A 15,969-nucleotide genomic window follows, 5' to 3' on the forward strand; every position below is an offset into this window, starting at 1 on the left:
TTCATAACAAACAATGTAATCCAAAAAAAAATCCCCCACCAACCAGTCACCGCACGCGAACACGCCACACATGACAGCGGGTTCGCAGCTCCACATTCACACATTCACATCCTCTTTTCTTCTCTGTGTGCTCCTTCCCTCCCTCCGTCCTCTTATTCACAAAGAAGCAACTGAGCTTAATTTCCGCCTCAGCTTAAGCCCTTACTTTTCTTCCCTATCTCAAGGAGAAGCGACACCTACCAACAGCAAGAAAGCATTTCCGCGATAATATCCTATTGCTGATATTATCCTTTGGCAAGGGGCGCAAACCCTTTCCCCTGAGTTAGCTGGATCGGTAAGTGCCAAAAGCAAACTATAAACGTCTGCGGTGCGATGCCATGCGATGCACGACCTGCAGTAAGCCGAAAGGTGTACCCCACGACACGGAACTGAATGAAAGGTTGGTGGCGGCGAGGGGATGTGCGAGAAGAGCGGAAAAGGGGACAGCAAGTCGTCAGGGGGTGAGAGGAGAGAGAGAGATGTCGGCAGAGCTGGGGGGGGGGCCAAGGGTGGGTTGCGTGCGCACATACTTTGTGTATGCGGATGCGCGCATGGGTCGCTGCTCCGGGCCCAATCCCAGCTTACTCCCAACAGCCGACTCCGCAATCATTTGTGCCTCCTCTTCCCCTTCTCCTCCTCCTCCTCTCCCCCATTAATCCATCTATCCATCCCCCCACGGGCCCCGTCGCAAACCCAACTGCAGCTCCTCCTTTTCCGCCCCCCAAATATCAGCCCTCCCACACGCATACATACAAAACACACACACATGCACGGCACCCCCAGGCCTCCCTCAGCACGGCCCCCACGCCCACATCCTCCCCACCCAACCCCGCGTCGGTCGGCGGATACTCTTGTCCGTTCATCCATCTGTTCTCCTCCCCCTCCTCCTCCTCCTCTTTGTCAGTCCCACCCCTTGTGCTCCACCCCCCTCATCTCCCCCCCTCCTCCTCCTCCTCCTCATCCCCTCCTCGTCCCCCCCACGCCTTTGTTTCTCAGTCCAGCCAGCCCTGCATCTTCAATGTCTCCTGCATCTCCTCCAGAGTCTTGACCACCTGGGTGAAAGGAGGCCGCTGCTCAGGATCGCGATCCGTACACGCCCGCATGAGGGACTCGTACTCGCGGGGCGTGTTGGGCGGGAAAACGAGCCGCGCCTCCTGCTCCCAAACAAAGGGCGGCGTGGCGGAGGGGATGCGGAAGTTGAATGACTGAGTGGCTGCCGGCGATGCAGTGACGGACATGTTTACAGAGGAACTTTTCAAATTGATTGGCGCGTCCTTAAGGCTAGGTTAGGAGGAGTAGAGATGTGCTGGTGGTAGTGTGTATGCAATGTAAGATCTCATTGTGAAAGCAGTGAAAAGAGAGACATGCAGGCATAGTAACGTGTGTCTCATCTTACTATGCTTGCTCGTCCAGTCAATGGAAGGCAGAAATTAAAGTAAACAAACAAAATTATCGAGAACGACAAGCACGGCACAAATACCTCTAAATCTAATAAAAGTCGAAGAAAACCCCAAACCCCAACCCCAACGGCTTAACCAAACCCGCCAACCCGCCGGCCCCCCACATCTTCCACACTCACCCCAGAGCCAATCAGCATAATAATCTGGCTGTGTGTCAAACCCGCCCAGGGCCGCGACCCGGTGTACATCTGCCACAGCAGAACACCAAACGAGTACACGTCCACAGCACGGCTCACGGTGCCGTGCAGGACGAGCTCCGGAGGCATGTGCGACAGCTGTACGGACGTAAGTACAGAGGGCGGGTACGGAGCAAGGGAAGAGATTCCAGGATTTAAAAAAGGGAAAAGAAAGGCAGAGAGCACAAGCATGCCACAAGTAGGCGAATAATGGACACCACGCCAAAAGACAATATCAAGGAAAGGGGGGATATGATATAAGCGGGGGAAAAATAAGCGAAAAAAAGGAAAAAGAGAGAGAGAAGAGGGGAAATGAAAATAATAATCAAAAAACCATTTTCCCAAGGGAACAATCGTTGTTGACGCCTGACAGAACAGTCCCCAAATGCTGTCGTACCGTGCCGTAGTTGGCGGTCTGCATCTTTGACCGGATCTCCAATGTACGACTCAGCCCAAAGTCAGCCACCTTGGCCACGAAGCCCCTCCCGCCCTCCGCCGCCGCTGGCCCGGACGAGCACAGCATCACATTCCATCCCGACAGGTCGCCGTGTACGACATTGGCGGCGTGCAGGTACGCCAGCGCTGACGCCACCTCCCGTGCCGTCGCCAACACCGCCGCCAAGTTCGGACCCCCGGACAGTGCCGAGCGCTCCGTCCTCAACCAGCCGCGGTCAATGGCCTCCTGCAAGCAGCCCTTATCGCAAAACTCCAGCAGGATCCAAGTTTGGATCATATTGGATCCCGATACGCCCGCGTCCTCGCTATTGCGAGTACGGAACGCGCTGTTGGCCGCCTCCGAGCCGCCGCGAACCGGCGGGGTCGCCACGTTCTGTGTACGGGGGAAAGTGAGGGGAAAAACGAACCACGAACGAGTGGAGTTGCTGCCAAGGCAAGAGCGCACCAGGAGTAGAACTGACCAAAAGGAAATTGCGGGGGAAGGGGAAGGGGTGCAAGACGAACCGCAGACGAGTGAAGCTGATACCATAGATGCATGGAAACTTCTAGAAATAGGGGTGAGGCTTGCGAGGTGAGGTCAGGGGTTGGGATAGGGGAACCTCCGGTCAGTATCTACGTATGTATGTGTGTGTATGGTCACGCACTCTCTACCTTCCCCCGCCCCAACCCCACCCTCTACCCCCCAGCCCCCCAACCGCACCTTGCCGCTCTGCGTGTTAGCTCCGCCACTGGGCTGCAATGCGGGCCAGTCAGTCGAGACGGTGTTGGAAACTGCACACACACACACACATAGTTACACACCATGGACACACACATAAGACACCATAGACAGACACGCACACGAAGCAGCTTGACGGTGCGTATTGTGTGTTAGTGTTGGTGTGTGTGTGGTGGGGCGGTGTGGGGGTCATATGCCAAAGTCAGCGAAAGCAGGGGGTGGGGGAGGGATGGTGAAACCCTCTGGAAAAGGGATAATAAAGACAAGGCAAGGCAGGGCAAGGCAAGGCAAGGCGGGGCGGAGGATGTTCAGCTCGAGAGAATTAGGGAAATGGAGAGGTGACGGTGTGCAGGGAGTTGAAAACAATACCCGTTTTGTTGCACACTGACGCGCGAGTACGATACACGCGTATATACAGACGCGGCAAAAAGCCCGCACACACACGGCGACTTTAAGGTTCACTTTTAATGGCAGTGGCGGGAATAGCTATATTATAGCGCTGAAAGATCTTGCCATTATTACATCTCGGATTACATAGATACGCGCAAAGACTTCCAGTAGCCAGTTCCCTTTTATCCCGTACCAATCCCGTACCAATGCCGTACCAATCCCGTACTGATCTTTCATACCTGCCGTGCCCGGCTCCTCCTCCAGCTGGTGCAACTGGACCTCTTGAAAGTTGATAACAGGCCAGCACTCCTCCGGAGGGGCCCCCGCCGCCTCCGACTGCTGCTGCTGCGTCTGCTGCTGGTGGTTGCTCCGGGCATTCTTAAGCTGCTCTTCCGCGGCGGGGTCGGTTCGGGAGGGACCCACATGTGCCGTACTGGTAGAGGTGCCCTCCGTTATGATAAGGCCCTTCTTCGGATTGGGCGTTGTAGTGGCACTCTGAGGAGATTTGAAAAGCAGTTTGAGAAGGAAGGCAGTTTGAAAAGCAGTTTGAGAAGCAGTTTGAGAAGCAGTTTGAGAAGCAGTTTGAAAAGCAGTTTGAAAAGCAGTTTGAAAAGCAGTTTGAAAAGCAGTTTGAAAAGCAGTTTGAAAAGCAGTTTGAAAAGCAGTTTGAAAAGCAGTTTGAAAAGCAGTTTGGAAAGCAGTTTGGAAAGCAGTTTGAGAAGCAGTTTGAAAAGCAGTTTGAGAAGCAGTTTGAGAAGCAGTTTGAAAAGCAGTTTGGAAGCCTTGTAGTGATGCTGTGGGTATCGTTCACCAAAATATGGTCTCTACAAAAATGGTACTACATGTATCCTTTATCGAGTTAGCCGCCATTGTCCCGAGTGCAACCAAGGCACTGAAGAACTGTCGACAACTGGCAAAGATGTTATAGCTGCGAAATGTCAACTACTGGCCCTACTGGCCCACGGGTCGCGGCTGCTGCATGGAGCTTTCCCTACCCCCCTTGTCACTCACCTCGGTTCGTGGCATGCCGTCCGTATCAAAACTGGCCATGATGGAGGTGTTGACGTTGGGTCGGTCCAGCTGCGGTTGGAACGTGGAGGGGGCGGTTGGAAGGGGGCATTAAGGACACAAATTTCATTTTTGAAGGTCTAGGTATAAGCACGCACGCAAGCACGCACACACTAGGATTCGTTCCGTAATCAAATACGGTTTTCTCGGTCCATGCCTGTATCCGCCATCATGGCCTCCACATCTGCTCTTCCTCTCTCCCTCTCTATCTCTCCATCCCCTTTTCTCCCCCTTCTGGCGCCCCCCCGCCCCTCCCCCGCCGCCCCGCCCGTGTCTTTCCAAAACCTCACCTTCCGTGCCACCCACTTCAGCGTTGCGACAACATTGGGGTGACGGAGCTGTTGACCCAAAATGGCCTCGGCAGCTCCGGAACCACCTCGAGCCAGGGCCGACCGTACATCCGTATCCATCACCTGTAGAAGGGGAGGTTAAAAGCGGGGTGGGATGGAGACAATCATACGACAATGCTAATGAGCCAGCAGCACGGATTCCAGTGTCAACGCCCAAACCACCAACAGTCGGCGACATCAAAAAAGTCATGCTTGGATATTTTGAGTCGGATTGGGTCAGGCAAACGCTGCACACACGCGCATACACACGCACGCACACCTACACAGCAGCCCGCCGTCCGCGCTCGCGGTTGATCTTCCCCCCTCCCCCTGAGCTCACCTTGACTGCCACCGGTGTCCCCAGCCAGGTGCCGTAGTAGACCGATCCGAAGGAGCCCTTCCCCAGCAGGTGGCCCAGCTCCAGGCCCTGAAAGGACGAGTGGGGAGAGGGCGGGGTACGACGAAGCACAGGCGATTGACGAAGAGAAGCTGCCATAGACGGATAATCCCAAGATTAGACCAATAATGTGGAGGTATATGTAAAGACACTGACAGGAGGGGGAGGGGAAGAGGAGAAGAGGGAGTAATACACACACACACAGTCACAGAGAGGGACACGGACGGGAGAGAGGGCGGTCGGGTGGTGGCAGAGGCCCCTCTAGCGCCCCTCTCCCGTCCGCGGGAGAACCGTCTTCTCCAGGAGAGAGCTTAGGCGGTCTTTCCGTTGGGGCTGGGCAGCAGCCCCTCTGTGGCCAGTGTCGTCAGGCCCGGTCAGATAGATACTTGTAACCTTCACACACAGACACACGCACACACGGTTGGTTGAAGTTCCAACATCATTCATTCCAAAATAATATTGTTTACCAACCTACCTACCTCGCCCCCTCCCTTGCCCTCTAATGACAGACACAACAGTCCACGACTCCCTAAGATATGCCAGAAAAGATGCCAGAAAAACACGTGTTTCAGCGAGTGGTACGACATACATACCTCCACAATCTCTGAGCCACCGTTGGTCCAAGTAGAACTCGCGGCGGAGAGCACAGAGCTGTGGTAGTTGACGGTTGGTAGTTGACGTTTTGTGGTTGTTGGGGCGGTCGGTGTCGGTTGTCGGTTGCAGCAGGAATGTAGCAGCGCGCGGCGGCGGTGGCGATGACGTCGTCCACGTCATATGCGGGATGTGCGGCGGGTGAGGTGAGGCGAAAACCACACTTTGCAGGAAATGAAAAATGTGCCGTCGCCAAATTTTGCCCGCTAATGACCAGTGCAACATGCAAAACCTAAAATGTACAACCAAATAATATAAATAATATCAAGGACTAATACATAAATGATATGAGGAGGAAGTACCCTACGAAAGTAATGCAATATCGGGCTACAACAGCACCCGACACACCCGCCCCTCCCCCCCTGCGACATTCCCTGGTGTTCCAGTCGGCAGCTGCCTTTCCTCTCCCTCCCCGTCCCACACCCCCCCACACCCTCCACCAACCCCCAGCTACGCAGCATACAGCCTCCGGCCCCGCAGCCCCCACCTTGCCCGGGACGACAGTGCCTTCCCGGCGAGGTCTACACTCATAAAGTAGAATCTGCGGGCGGAAGAGCTCGGCACCGCCTCGCCATCGCCGCGGCCATCAGCGTCAGGGACCGGCCTGCAACACAGAGCGGTACGGCAACACGGAGCGGTACGGCGGTAAAGTCGTAATATATATATATACACACACAGGGGCTTAGATATTGGTGGTGGATATTGGTGTGACACAATTCAGCGACGGGGGGGAAGAAGGAGCCAAGACGGAAAAAAGACTCAAATCCCAAAAAGGCTCTAGGGACGACCTCTGAATAAGCGGCCCAAGCAACGGGTCAACGAATGCCGTAACGCCGGCAGTGACCGCTGCGGGGAAAACCATCTTGGTTACAATTACCCGGCGCAACAGCAGGAGCAGCCAACAGCAGTAGCAACGGTCAAAACGGAACTGACAGTTCCCCCCACCTGCCCCCCAACCACCTCGCGGGGCCCACGTATCCCACCTCTGTTGGCTTCGTTGCAACATCCAAAAAACCCTTAAAACCCATCATCGCACGCACGCACACTACATACATACGTACATACACAGCCTCACCCCCCACTCACCTGAGAAAGGCGGGAATGCCAATCGGCACCACACTCTCGTCCATCCCCTCGCGCGCGGCGGGACGGAATGTGAGCACGAAGCCGCCCTTGGGGTTACCCAGGGGGGAGCTCAGCCGCAGCCTGGCGCATGTCACCTGCGGTGTCGGATGGTACCACAGGGTGCGGCAAAGATAAGCTAACAAATACTAGTTGGTGTTTGTAGAACTACAATGTCCGATGTACGACACAGTACGACACATCACGCAGTGAGGTAACGCGGCGAAATGAAGCGGAGCACGTACACCCCTCACCCCCCACCCAGGACGCACAACTCTCACCTAGGGTTGGCAAAATCTTTAGATGGAAAAAGTATCTCACCAAACGCACCATCTCATCCCACAACAGGTTCAAAAAGCCTCAACGTGGTGTCGAGCACTTTAACAAAACACAAGCAAAACACACACGCACACAGATGCCGAGACACATTTTGTCAAAAGGTCGTACAGGACACGGCAAACCCACCCACCCCCCAAAACCCTTCCCTCCATCCCCCCCAACGACTGACCTGGAAATCGTAGCACCGGGCCGCTGCCCTCTCCAACTCAGGGTTTGGCACTGCCGTACCACCCGCGCCCTCAAACACGTCCAGCAGGGGCTTCCCGATGACCTCACCTCGCTCCACACCTGGGGAGTCAGGAAAGGAAGAACAGCACCATGATCATCAGGAAAACATTATCAGCAGCAGCAACATCATAATCAGCAGCATTATTATCAGCAGCAGCAGGCCGGGGAAACGCTCAACATGACAGGTAAAGGAGGAAACTCCAAAACAACCAAGCTCCGAAACCTTTCTACTCTCCATATTTACCCATCGTAACACGTTCGTTAATCTCTCCCGCCTTCCCCATCGCATCCTCCAATCCACCGCAACCCCAGAGCTACTCAACAACTTCCCCCGCGCCGCGCAATGGTCAACCCCTTCAAACCCCATTTCTCATCTTCACGACTCTCCGGTTGTCGTCGTCGTCATCACCATCATGATCATCATCATCATTAAAACACACATACACGCAAGCTGATGACAACACTACAAACACACACGCATTACGTAGGGCTCCCTCCTCCTGCTGACCATATCGCGATGCCATGATGATGCCCCCCTTAAATGATGCCCCCGCCCCATATCACCACGAAACAACTCACCCGTGAGCTTGGCCCACGCCGAATTGGTATGAAGCACCCTCCAGCCCTCCGCCGAGGTGTCTATCAACACAACGCAGTGGTCAAAACAGTCCAGGGTGCGTTGCAGCTGACCGTAAGTAGCCTACATAAAACACATGAATAAAAACAGCCGTGATGCGCACAAAAAGCAAAAAGCAAAAAAGCAGCACAACAATATAATATGCGTGCAAGCGTGATTGACAGCTATAGCACAGCCAGCTACGTGGAAAACGTCACATTCTTCTGTACTGCTGTACGACTGTACGACACAAGAACGGGTGATGCATTTTGCACAAGTCTCGTCAACCTGCAGAGTCCTGCCTGTCATACAAGGTAAGTCCCCTTTGGTTATAACCTCGCGCTTTGTAGATAGAACGAGAGCCCTTACATGAACCCAAATGCAGCCATTCATTGCCTGCCTTTCAAATCCTACGTACACAGCTGTGGAGCACTTTCACAGCCGGCCCGCTGTCCCTATTCTCCGATATACTGCCCGCGACATTCACTCACCCATCCAACTACCCAACCAATTACCCAACCAACTACCCAACCAACTACCCAACCAACTGCCCAACCAACCAACCAAAGGGGAGTCAGTCCCACACACGCACCTTGAGCACCTCGTTATCCCGCTGCTTGAGCTTAAGGGCGATATCCTTCTCCAGGTGCCGTACAACCAGCTCACTGAGGTTGTTCATGACGCTGCACGACGCCGCGTCGAAGCCGGGACGAGGCGCCACGTCAGCAAAACACCTGCGAATGCGAATGGAATGCGGCAAATTTGAGGAATCAGAAATTGAACAATCAATTTAGCTTTTGGGGGGAAAAGCTTAATAGGATCCAATGGCCGAGAAATCGTGGCTTATCAAGGCATATGCCCAAAACCCACACATCCCAACGGTAAACAACCCAAGCCCTGCCGTAACCGCCCTAATCCACTCAATACTCCTCCCTACCCCCTATCACGGGGGAAACATGCCGCCATAACCTCCCGATCGACAAGACCCTTTACCTGTCTGCAAAAACCTAGGGAAAAATAAGGGTTTTGCAGGCCTTGTGGTGGCTGCAAAGGGCTTTGCAGCCACCACGCCAGCTCACACACCAGCCACCACGCCAGCCGCACCAGCGGTGGATGGAAAGATGGGGAGATTAGGTTAGGAAGGTGTGTACTGTTTCCATTCCTACTCACAAGGTGCCCAGGCGATGTCCGTTGGAGGCGATGAGGGGCGCTCCGCAGTAGAACCGCACGCCGGGGTAGCCGGTCACCTTGGCATTCTCACGGAACCGGGCGTCCTGTACGTATGTCGGTATGTACGCCGTGTTTTGGAGCGTGTTATCAACGTTATCAAGGAAACCCGGTGGTGAGTTGAGATGCCAGGGAGGAAACCGTGCTATAGCTTGGCGTGCATGAGCAGACGGTGTGGGGGTATGTATGTATGTATTTATGTGTGGCGGGACTGTAGACAAGGGCTATTAACCAGCTGTCAGTGCCCGGACATGTTAGGTACCGGGTGCGGAGCTTTCTGTTCTTGAGGAGTGCAGTGCGACGGAACGGACACCTTCCCAAATACGTTCCCAAGTATACATAACGGGACAAAGAAACTAAGGCAATCAAATGAGACACTGCCACAAGTGTTGACGTGCGGAAACAACCCACAGCTCCCCCTCCAAACAACCCACAGCTCCCCCTCCAAACAACCCACAGCTCCCCCTCCAAACAACCCACAGCTCCCCCTCCAAACAACCCACAGCTCCCCCCTCCAAACAACCCACAGCTCCCCCTCCAAACAACCCACAGCTCCCCCTCCAAACAACCCACAGCTCCCCCTCCAAACAACCCACAGCTCCCACAAAGCTCCCCCCCACAAGGTATTTCCTCCCCCGCGCTCTCCCCCAAAACCTGACCCTCCACTAGGGACGCTGGAATACGCCAGGTGTCATCTTGGACGCACGCCACACCACTCCGCGACCCACATGGCCCCGCGTACCTCCTATATCGACGGGGCTAAACTCACGGGACATCCTCAGGCAGGTGATGTATATCCCTGCCCGCCCGACCCAACCCTACCTGCACGGTGTCTGGAATGACCAGGATCTGCGCGTGGTTGTAGGCCAGTGACCAGGCACACAGAGTCCACCGCCAGGGGAAGTCACCGCAGGGAATGACACCGCCTGGTTCAAGGCGAATGCGGACAAACGGATTTTGGTATTTAAACAATAATAATAATAATAATAATAATACATCATTATCATTATTTAAATGTTACAATCGTGGTAGGAAGGGAAGGGAAGGGGAGCAAGAAATAAGAGAGGCAAAGCATACGGATAGAAAAAATCACAGACACGCCGGGATGTGTGCTCTCAGGGTTAGACAGACAGATAGACAGACAGACAAAACATCCACGACGCTAGCAGGTTACGTTGCACGTACATCACACAAAACACATAAAACAGCGTCCACACGGCTTTATTATTAAACAGGGCGCCAAAGGGCTTCCCTTCCTGTCCCTCCTGTCTCACCCTCGCTCCCGCTGACGTACACCCTCTTGGAGTCGAACAGCGCCACCAGCGCCACCGGGGCCTAACATCGGTCGGGTCAGGCGAGAAAGAAACACAGGAAACACAAGGCCCGGTATGAAAAAGGGCTTTTTTCGAAAATGAGGAACTCAAGCTCATTATGACACATGTACGTGACGGGTCGCAAGTTACATATCGCGGACACGGCCTCCATCCGGACATGTGTCCTCTGGAACCAACAACCAACATGTACATGAGAGCACAGGAAGCTGTGGCGGGAGCTGTGAAGATATCCGAGTGAGGCGAGGGTCCGCGTACGCACACCCTGTCGCATGCTGGTGAGCTGTGTCCCCCTTAAAGTAGCAAGGGCATGATCGAAATCAATCATATTATCTCTATAAAAAAATATCAACGACGTGGGTTGGTCAACTGGGTTTACTGGTGGTAAACTGGGACATGCCGTCAAGAGCAAGTCACTCATTTAAACCCATCCTAAGCAAGCGCGATAATCTTTTCTGCACACCTACATCCCCTTCCAACCCCCCCCCGCCCCCTCCCCCCCTCTGACCTACCTGGAACATGGAGGTGCAAAGACGCAGAATGGAGGCAATTTCCGGGTCATCCTGCATCCATATAAAAGTGGAGAAGAAAGGGACAAAAAGAGTGTGGGAGCGCGCTTTACTTTGGTTCTTCCTACACCGACGAAACGGTGCTTCCTTCCCCCTCGCCATCCACACTCCTCGCATCACGCAAAACAAGCGAGTAAAACACGCGGAATATAACACCTACAAAAATGGGCAACCAAATGGTTGATATATCTCTGTATGCTCGTTGGTGGCTAGGTGGTTGAGTGGCCGTAAGGTGGATGATGCAAACGAGTGGAAAATGGGTCATGTGAGCCATAACCGTTTCTCCCCCACCTCGGGCTTCTCCGCAGCCATTTTATCCAGTGCTCGAATGGTTGCCAGTCGGGCATCTTCGCAGGGAGGGCAGGGGGGCCCTAGGTAGTGCACCTGCGGGGCGGTTGTGGCCCAGGTTAAGAAGGAACGGGGCGAAAGCGGGGACCCTGGTAAGACGACGGGTGCGAACCAAGCACGCAGAGCACTGCTCTCGTCGACTTAGCACTGCTCTCCCCCTTTTTTCCTTCTAGTTTCAGCCCTAGTTCCAGCCGGCTATGGGTACTGTGGTAGGCGGGTCACTAAGAAAAGGGAAAAGTGATTCACAAGATAAGACATAACAACCACCATCTTGGGCAATTCATGCTTTTTACAACGTGCGTTCGTTTCGCGTCGTGTGTGGTCGACTGTGCGGTGTTGGGCGAAAATTCCCAACAGAGGAAACGTGGCGGAGGTTCAAATCAGTTGATCAACGGTATCGTCCGTTGCTAGGTAACTCTCATATGCAGGCCTCGCTACACCAACCGCTTGAATGGATGTGGTGGCGCATTTACAGGTCATCAGCAGTCGCTGTCGCCTAGGATACATCACTTTTGGGACTGTCCACTTGCTCAAGCGGTTATCAAGAGGTCATTAATCAAATTGTTGCATGCGATTGGGACATCCAATATCCCGAGCCGAAACCTGGCTAAATCGGCCTCCGACGGGAATACAGCAATGTGTTCGGGAAGTCCTGGCGCCAGTCAGTGCGATGGAGACGGGGCATCGGTTCGCACAAGTTACAGCACACCGACAGGAAATCCCACCTCAGGCCGCCCAAATCATGGACCGGGCCATCCACAGAATGATTGTTCATTTCTGGTGCGGTGTGGAACACAGTTGGACCTTACCACCCTTTTTACGGGTAGCAGAGGATAATTTGCTTTGCGTGGATCCGCACACAGGCGAAGGCAATCAGTAATTCCACCCCTGGGTGACTCTTCAGATACAGCTTGGTAGGAAGGCGGTCCCGTGTGTATTTGGCCGCATTTCTTCAAATCGAGGCAAGAATACTATGCCGGCATGGGTTTGTCATTTATAGGGAGCCATATTGGCAAAATCCCCTCTTTGCAACAGTGCTAGTCCGGTCTTCGAGCTTGCTGAGGTGTTGTGCGTGCCGGTACGGACCATTTGTTCTTCCTTCCTAGGCCTGTGTCTGTTGCAGTGACAGGTGATGTGCCCTTTGGCTCGGTTTCTTTGCATTACGGTTTAGAAACTTGGTAGGCCGCTGTAATGATAACAAAGGTAAGGACGGGAATTTCCAGGATAGGCATGTACTTGCTAAGAGGAAAGAGCAAGCGCATATTCAAGGTGATAATGTTCATTCCAAAGTGCGGTTGCATGACTGAGACACTTTCCGTCCCGAAGGCCCGACAGCATTATACGTAAGCCTAAAAATAACTCCTCCAATATCGGATTGTGGGCAGCCTTATTTTCGTATGATTACCTTCATTCGGTTAAGGTTCAATCCACAGCTGTGCGGCCTAGTGCTAGAACCAACCTCTTTTTTCCATGATTCACCTGATATGGAAGACCCTTGGCCGGCCCATTCTCATGGTCAAGGACGTTCAGGATGAGCGATGAGTCGATGGCGTTACTGTCAATAGCCGCCTTGTTGCCCTTTACTGGGGTCTTCCCGGCCACAGCGTCAAGGTGCTGCAGGTCCAGCACAGGCGCAGAAAACCAGCTTGCCACTAAACAGTTATAAGGAAGTACTATGTCCTTAATCGCATTAATCGTGGGCTATACAATTGTCATACCTAATAGTTCTTTGTCATTTGTTCTATACAGAAAACTCCCACTGCAGCCAAACTCACGGTATCCTTAACTCGAACAACGTTCGTGTCCCCATTGGCAGCACCAGAACCACGATAGCAGGCGCTGAACGTGTTTCCCATGGCACCGAGAGTGAATGACAAAGGCGGAGGGCCCCTAGACTGAGCAGCCTCCCTAACTAATGGAAAGCACTAATGGTCTTGTGGCGCCTGCGCCAAGAGAAGGAAAAAGCGGGCTATACAGTTGATGAATTTAACGAACGGAAACAATAGAAGCAATTAAGCGTTTCCCACAAAGAGGCAAAACCAGGCCTGTCCGCACAATCAGGTATAACTGTCTACACCGTAAGGATGACACAAGGTACTACTTGCTGCAAATCGTAACCGTACGACATACACGACACTCAAATCTGCACATGCACATGCATATACATGTGAGCAAATCTCTATGCCAAATGACAAAACTAGGAAGTGCAAGATTATAATATATATAAACCCTGCGAACGCAATGGCCGTTCAAAAGCTACAATGTCTGACTACGGTGCGGTACAGAAAAATTTCCTGACCACATGGGTCGCCGGCCAGTCCTAACATTTTTAAAGGCAATTACATATCCAGTCCTCAGCTCACTTGTGAACCTGTCGTGTTCACTGTACGGCGGTTTTTGCTGGTGGCTTCCTTTAACATTGGCTTGGTTATACATGACTCTCTCCAATTCGCGCAGCGCTGATTGCTGTACTAGCTTGGCAATAATTTGGCTGTAGTACTAATTAAGCAGCCCCTCGCACAAATGTGAGCGGTCGTACTCTGCCGAATAGACCCTCCGTACTTCGTCCCCAAAGCCAGGAGCGAATTTTGCCTCGCGGATGCGCACGTGCGTTTCAAAAAATGCGCCTGTACAAGTGTATGTAAATTTTCTTGGCGAAAAGTCGTGGTGTGTCAGCGCGCTTGTGCGGCAGCATGTTGGCCACAGTTGCACGCGGCAAGCAGGACCGTAGGAATGTATGGCTGTCTTGACGTAACTGAAAGCATATAACTTGGTATCAACACGCGCTCATGGAATGGCCGCGGAAGATGAAGCGCCTGGCGAAGCGGCACTTTTCGAAAAGACGTGGCGCCTGCTTACATACGCAAACAGCATCTTTTTTCGTCTGAAGTCAAAATACAAACTGTCGCAAATTAAAGATAGCATACACAAAATTAAACATAAGAACTGGAAAATCGGTCACAGCTGTGTAACTGAAATGGACGCCGCAGAAAACTTGGAGCAGGTTTTTTCTGTGCATATGGCCGCTCCTGCGTTAGCCGTGTTGCAGCAGCTCCGGAAGGACCTCAGCAAGCAGCAGGCTCAGAAGCTGCTGGACAACCACCGTAACTTTCTTCAGTTGGGCACGTGCAGTTTTGGTCGGCGGGGTCAAGCATCTTACGCATTGCGCACGGAAGCCGAGGTGCAGCGTCTCTGCAACATCGCGAACATATCCGGTACGCAGTGGCGCGCTTGCCGAGCACAAATTGAAGTTGGTCGCATTACACCAGTCCACAAAGCATGCATGTGCGCCAGCAGATGAAAATGTGGCGCACTTCTGGTCAAGGGGTGTCGGTCTGCGTTTACGAGGTAAGGCAAGAAACAGGGAGTGGCATAGCTTGGGTCATGGCCGTGGTACTGGCGCACGACCTGTCGTCTAAACTAGCCCGCATTAGTCCGCCTCATTTCAGTACGTAAGTCATGTCTGTCAGCGTTTACGTGGTGAGGCCAGACTAAGGGGCGGCATACTTGTGGTTATGGCAGTGGTATATGGAAGGACCGCTCATCAAGCACCTGCCCGCATTAGTCCGCCCTCTATTCAGAAACCCATATTGTAAGATGGTGCCATTTCCTAAGATGGTGACCGTGGATAGTGGGATGACGAGGACCATTTCAAGCGCCCACCGTGTCCATGTACAGCTACAATGGTTGTGTAACTGTTTGCTGCATAATACCCCATCCTACAGGTCCGCAGGGTGCAGCTGAAGTCCGTGTAGCGCATACACATGATGGCTGCGTGTGTAGTGACGTGGGCGATACCGGTACAGCCGACACGTCATCCATGCGTATCGATGAACAACCAACCGACGTTCGCGTTGGGAATGCAGAGCCATCCAGCAGCACCGGTAAGCGTGTGCCAATGTGAGCATGTGATCCGCGGAGTGAGTCATGATATGCAGCACATCGCAAAAATCCAGGGAGGCCTGTTCTGAAGGCACTGCTCACAGCCACATCCATGTCCACATGCATCATGTTGATAATGTGGCTCCCTGCTGATGCTTGCTATGCAGGCCAACTCACATTTCCGCTTGTCCGCCTGCCATTTCCATGGCGCTTTTTTCATTGCCGCATTCCACTTGTCACAGCGCCCCACACGTTACCGCAGCTGCCGACGCCCATGCTCACCATGCGAAGACGTACCGACTCCTCCGGCGCCCTTCCGATTCACCCAGCCCCCTTGAAGCGTCCGGTTCGTACGGTGCCGCGACTTGTATAAATGCAGGCCTGTGTCGCCTTCCATTCCATACATTCACCTCTTTCCATTTTTAAGCTTATATACCAAACTCGCTTTCGCGGTCGGCAGCCAGCCAGCCTCTCGCTTCGCTGACCCCACTTCTACTTTGGTAACCACGATCAACATGCCTCCCAAACTGGCTCGCCCATCCCAACTCCCGCAACAGTCCCTTCCGCCCACCGACTTGGGCGCTTACGGCGCGCCTTCGCCGAGCGGGCCGTCGGGCTCTCCG

At 53.4% G+C, this 15,969-nt stretch overlaps 2 protein-coding genes across 2 annotated transcripts in view; one reads left to right on the forward strand and one right to left on the reverse strand.

Moving 5' to 3' along the window:
• Positions 1–1,031: 1,031 nt before the first annotated feature.
• Positions 1,032–2,408, reverse strand: VOLCADRAFT_65661 (uncharacterized protein; the record flags this gene model as incomplete). Its single annotated transcript, XM_002955196.1, has 3 exons — positions 1,032–1,193; positions 1,619–1,774; positions 2,073–2,408. 3 exons carry the CDS (start codon positions 2,406–2,408, stop codon positions 1,032–1,034), a joined length of 654 nt encoding a protein of 217 aa, XP_002955242.1.
• A 12,033-nt stretch (positions 2,409–14,441) lies between these two features.
• VOLCADRAFT_106710 (uncharacterized protein) overlaps positions 14,442–15,969 on the forward strand; it is a gene marked incomplete at its 5' end in the record, with an annotated part of 3,606 nt that continues 2,078 nt past the window's right edge. The window contains 3 exons of the mRNA XM_002955140.1: positions 14,442–14,679; positions 14,762–14,812; positions 15,190–15,348. Of these exons, the coding sequence (XP_002955186.1) occupies positions 14,442–14,679; positions 14,762–14,812; positions 15,190–15,348 (448 nt within the window). The remainder of the gene's footprint in view (positions 14,680–14,761; positions 14,813–15,189; positions 15,349–15,969) is intronic.

The sequence above is a fragment of the Volvox carteri genome (assembly GCF_000143455.1).
Source record: "Volvox carteri f. nagariensis unplaced genomic scaffold VOLCAscaffold_49, whole genome shotgun sequence".
Classification (NCBI taxonomy): domain Eukaryota; kingdom Viridiplantae; phylum Chlorophyta; class Chlorophyceae; order Chlamydomonadales; family Volvocaceae; genus Volvox; species Volvox carteri.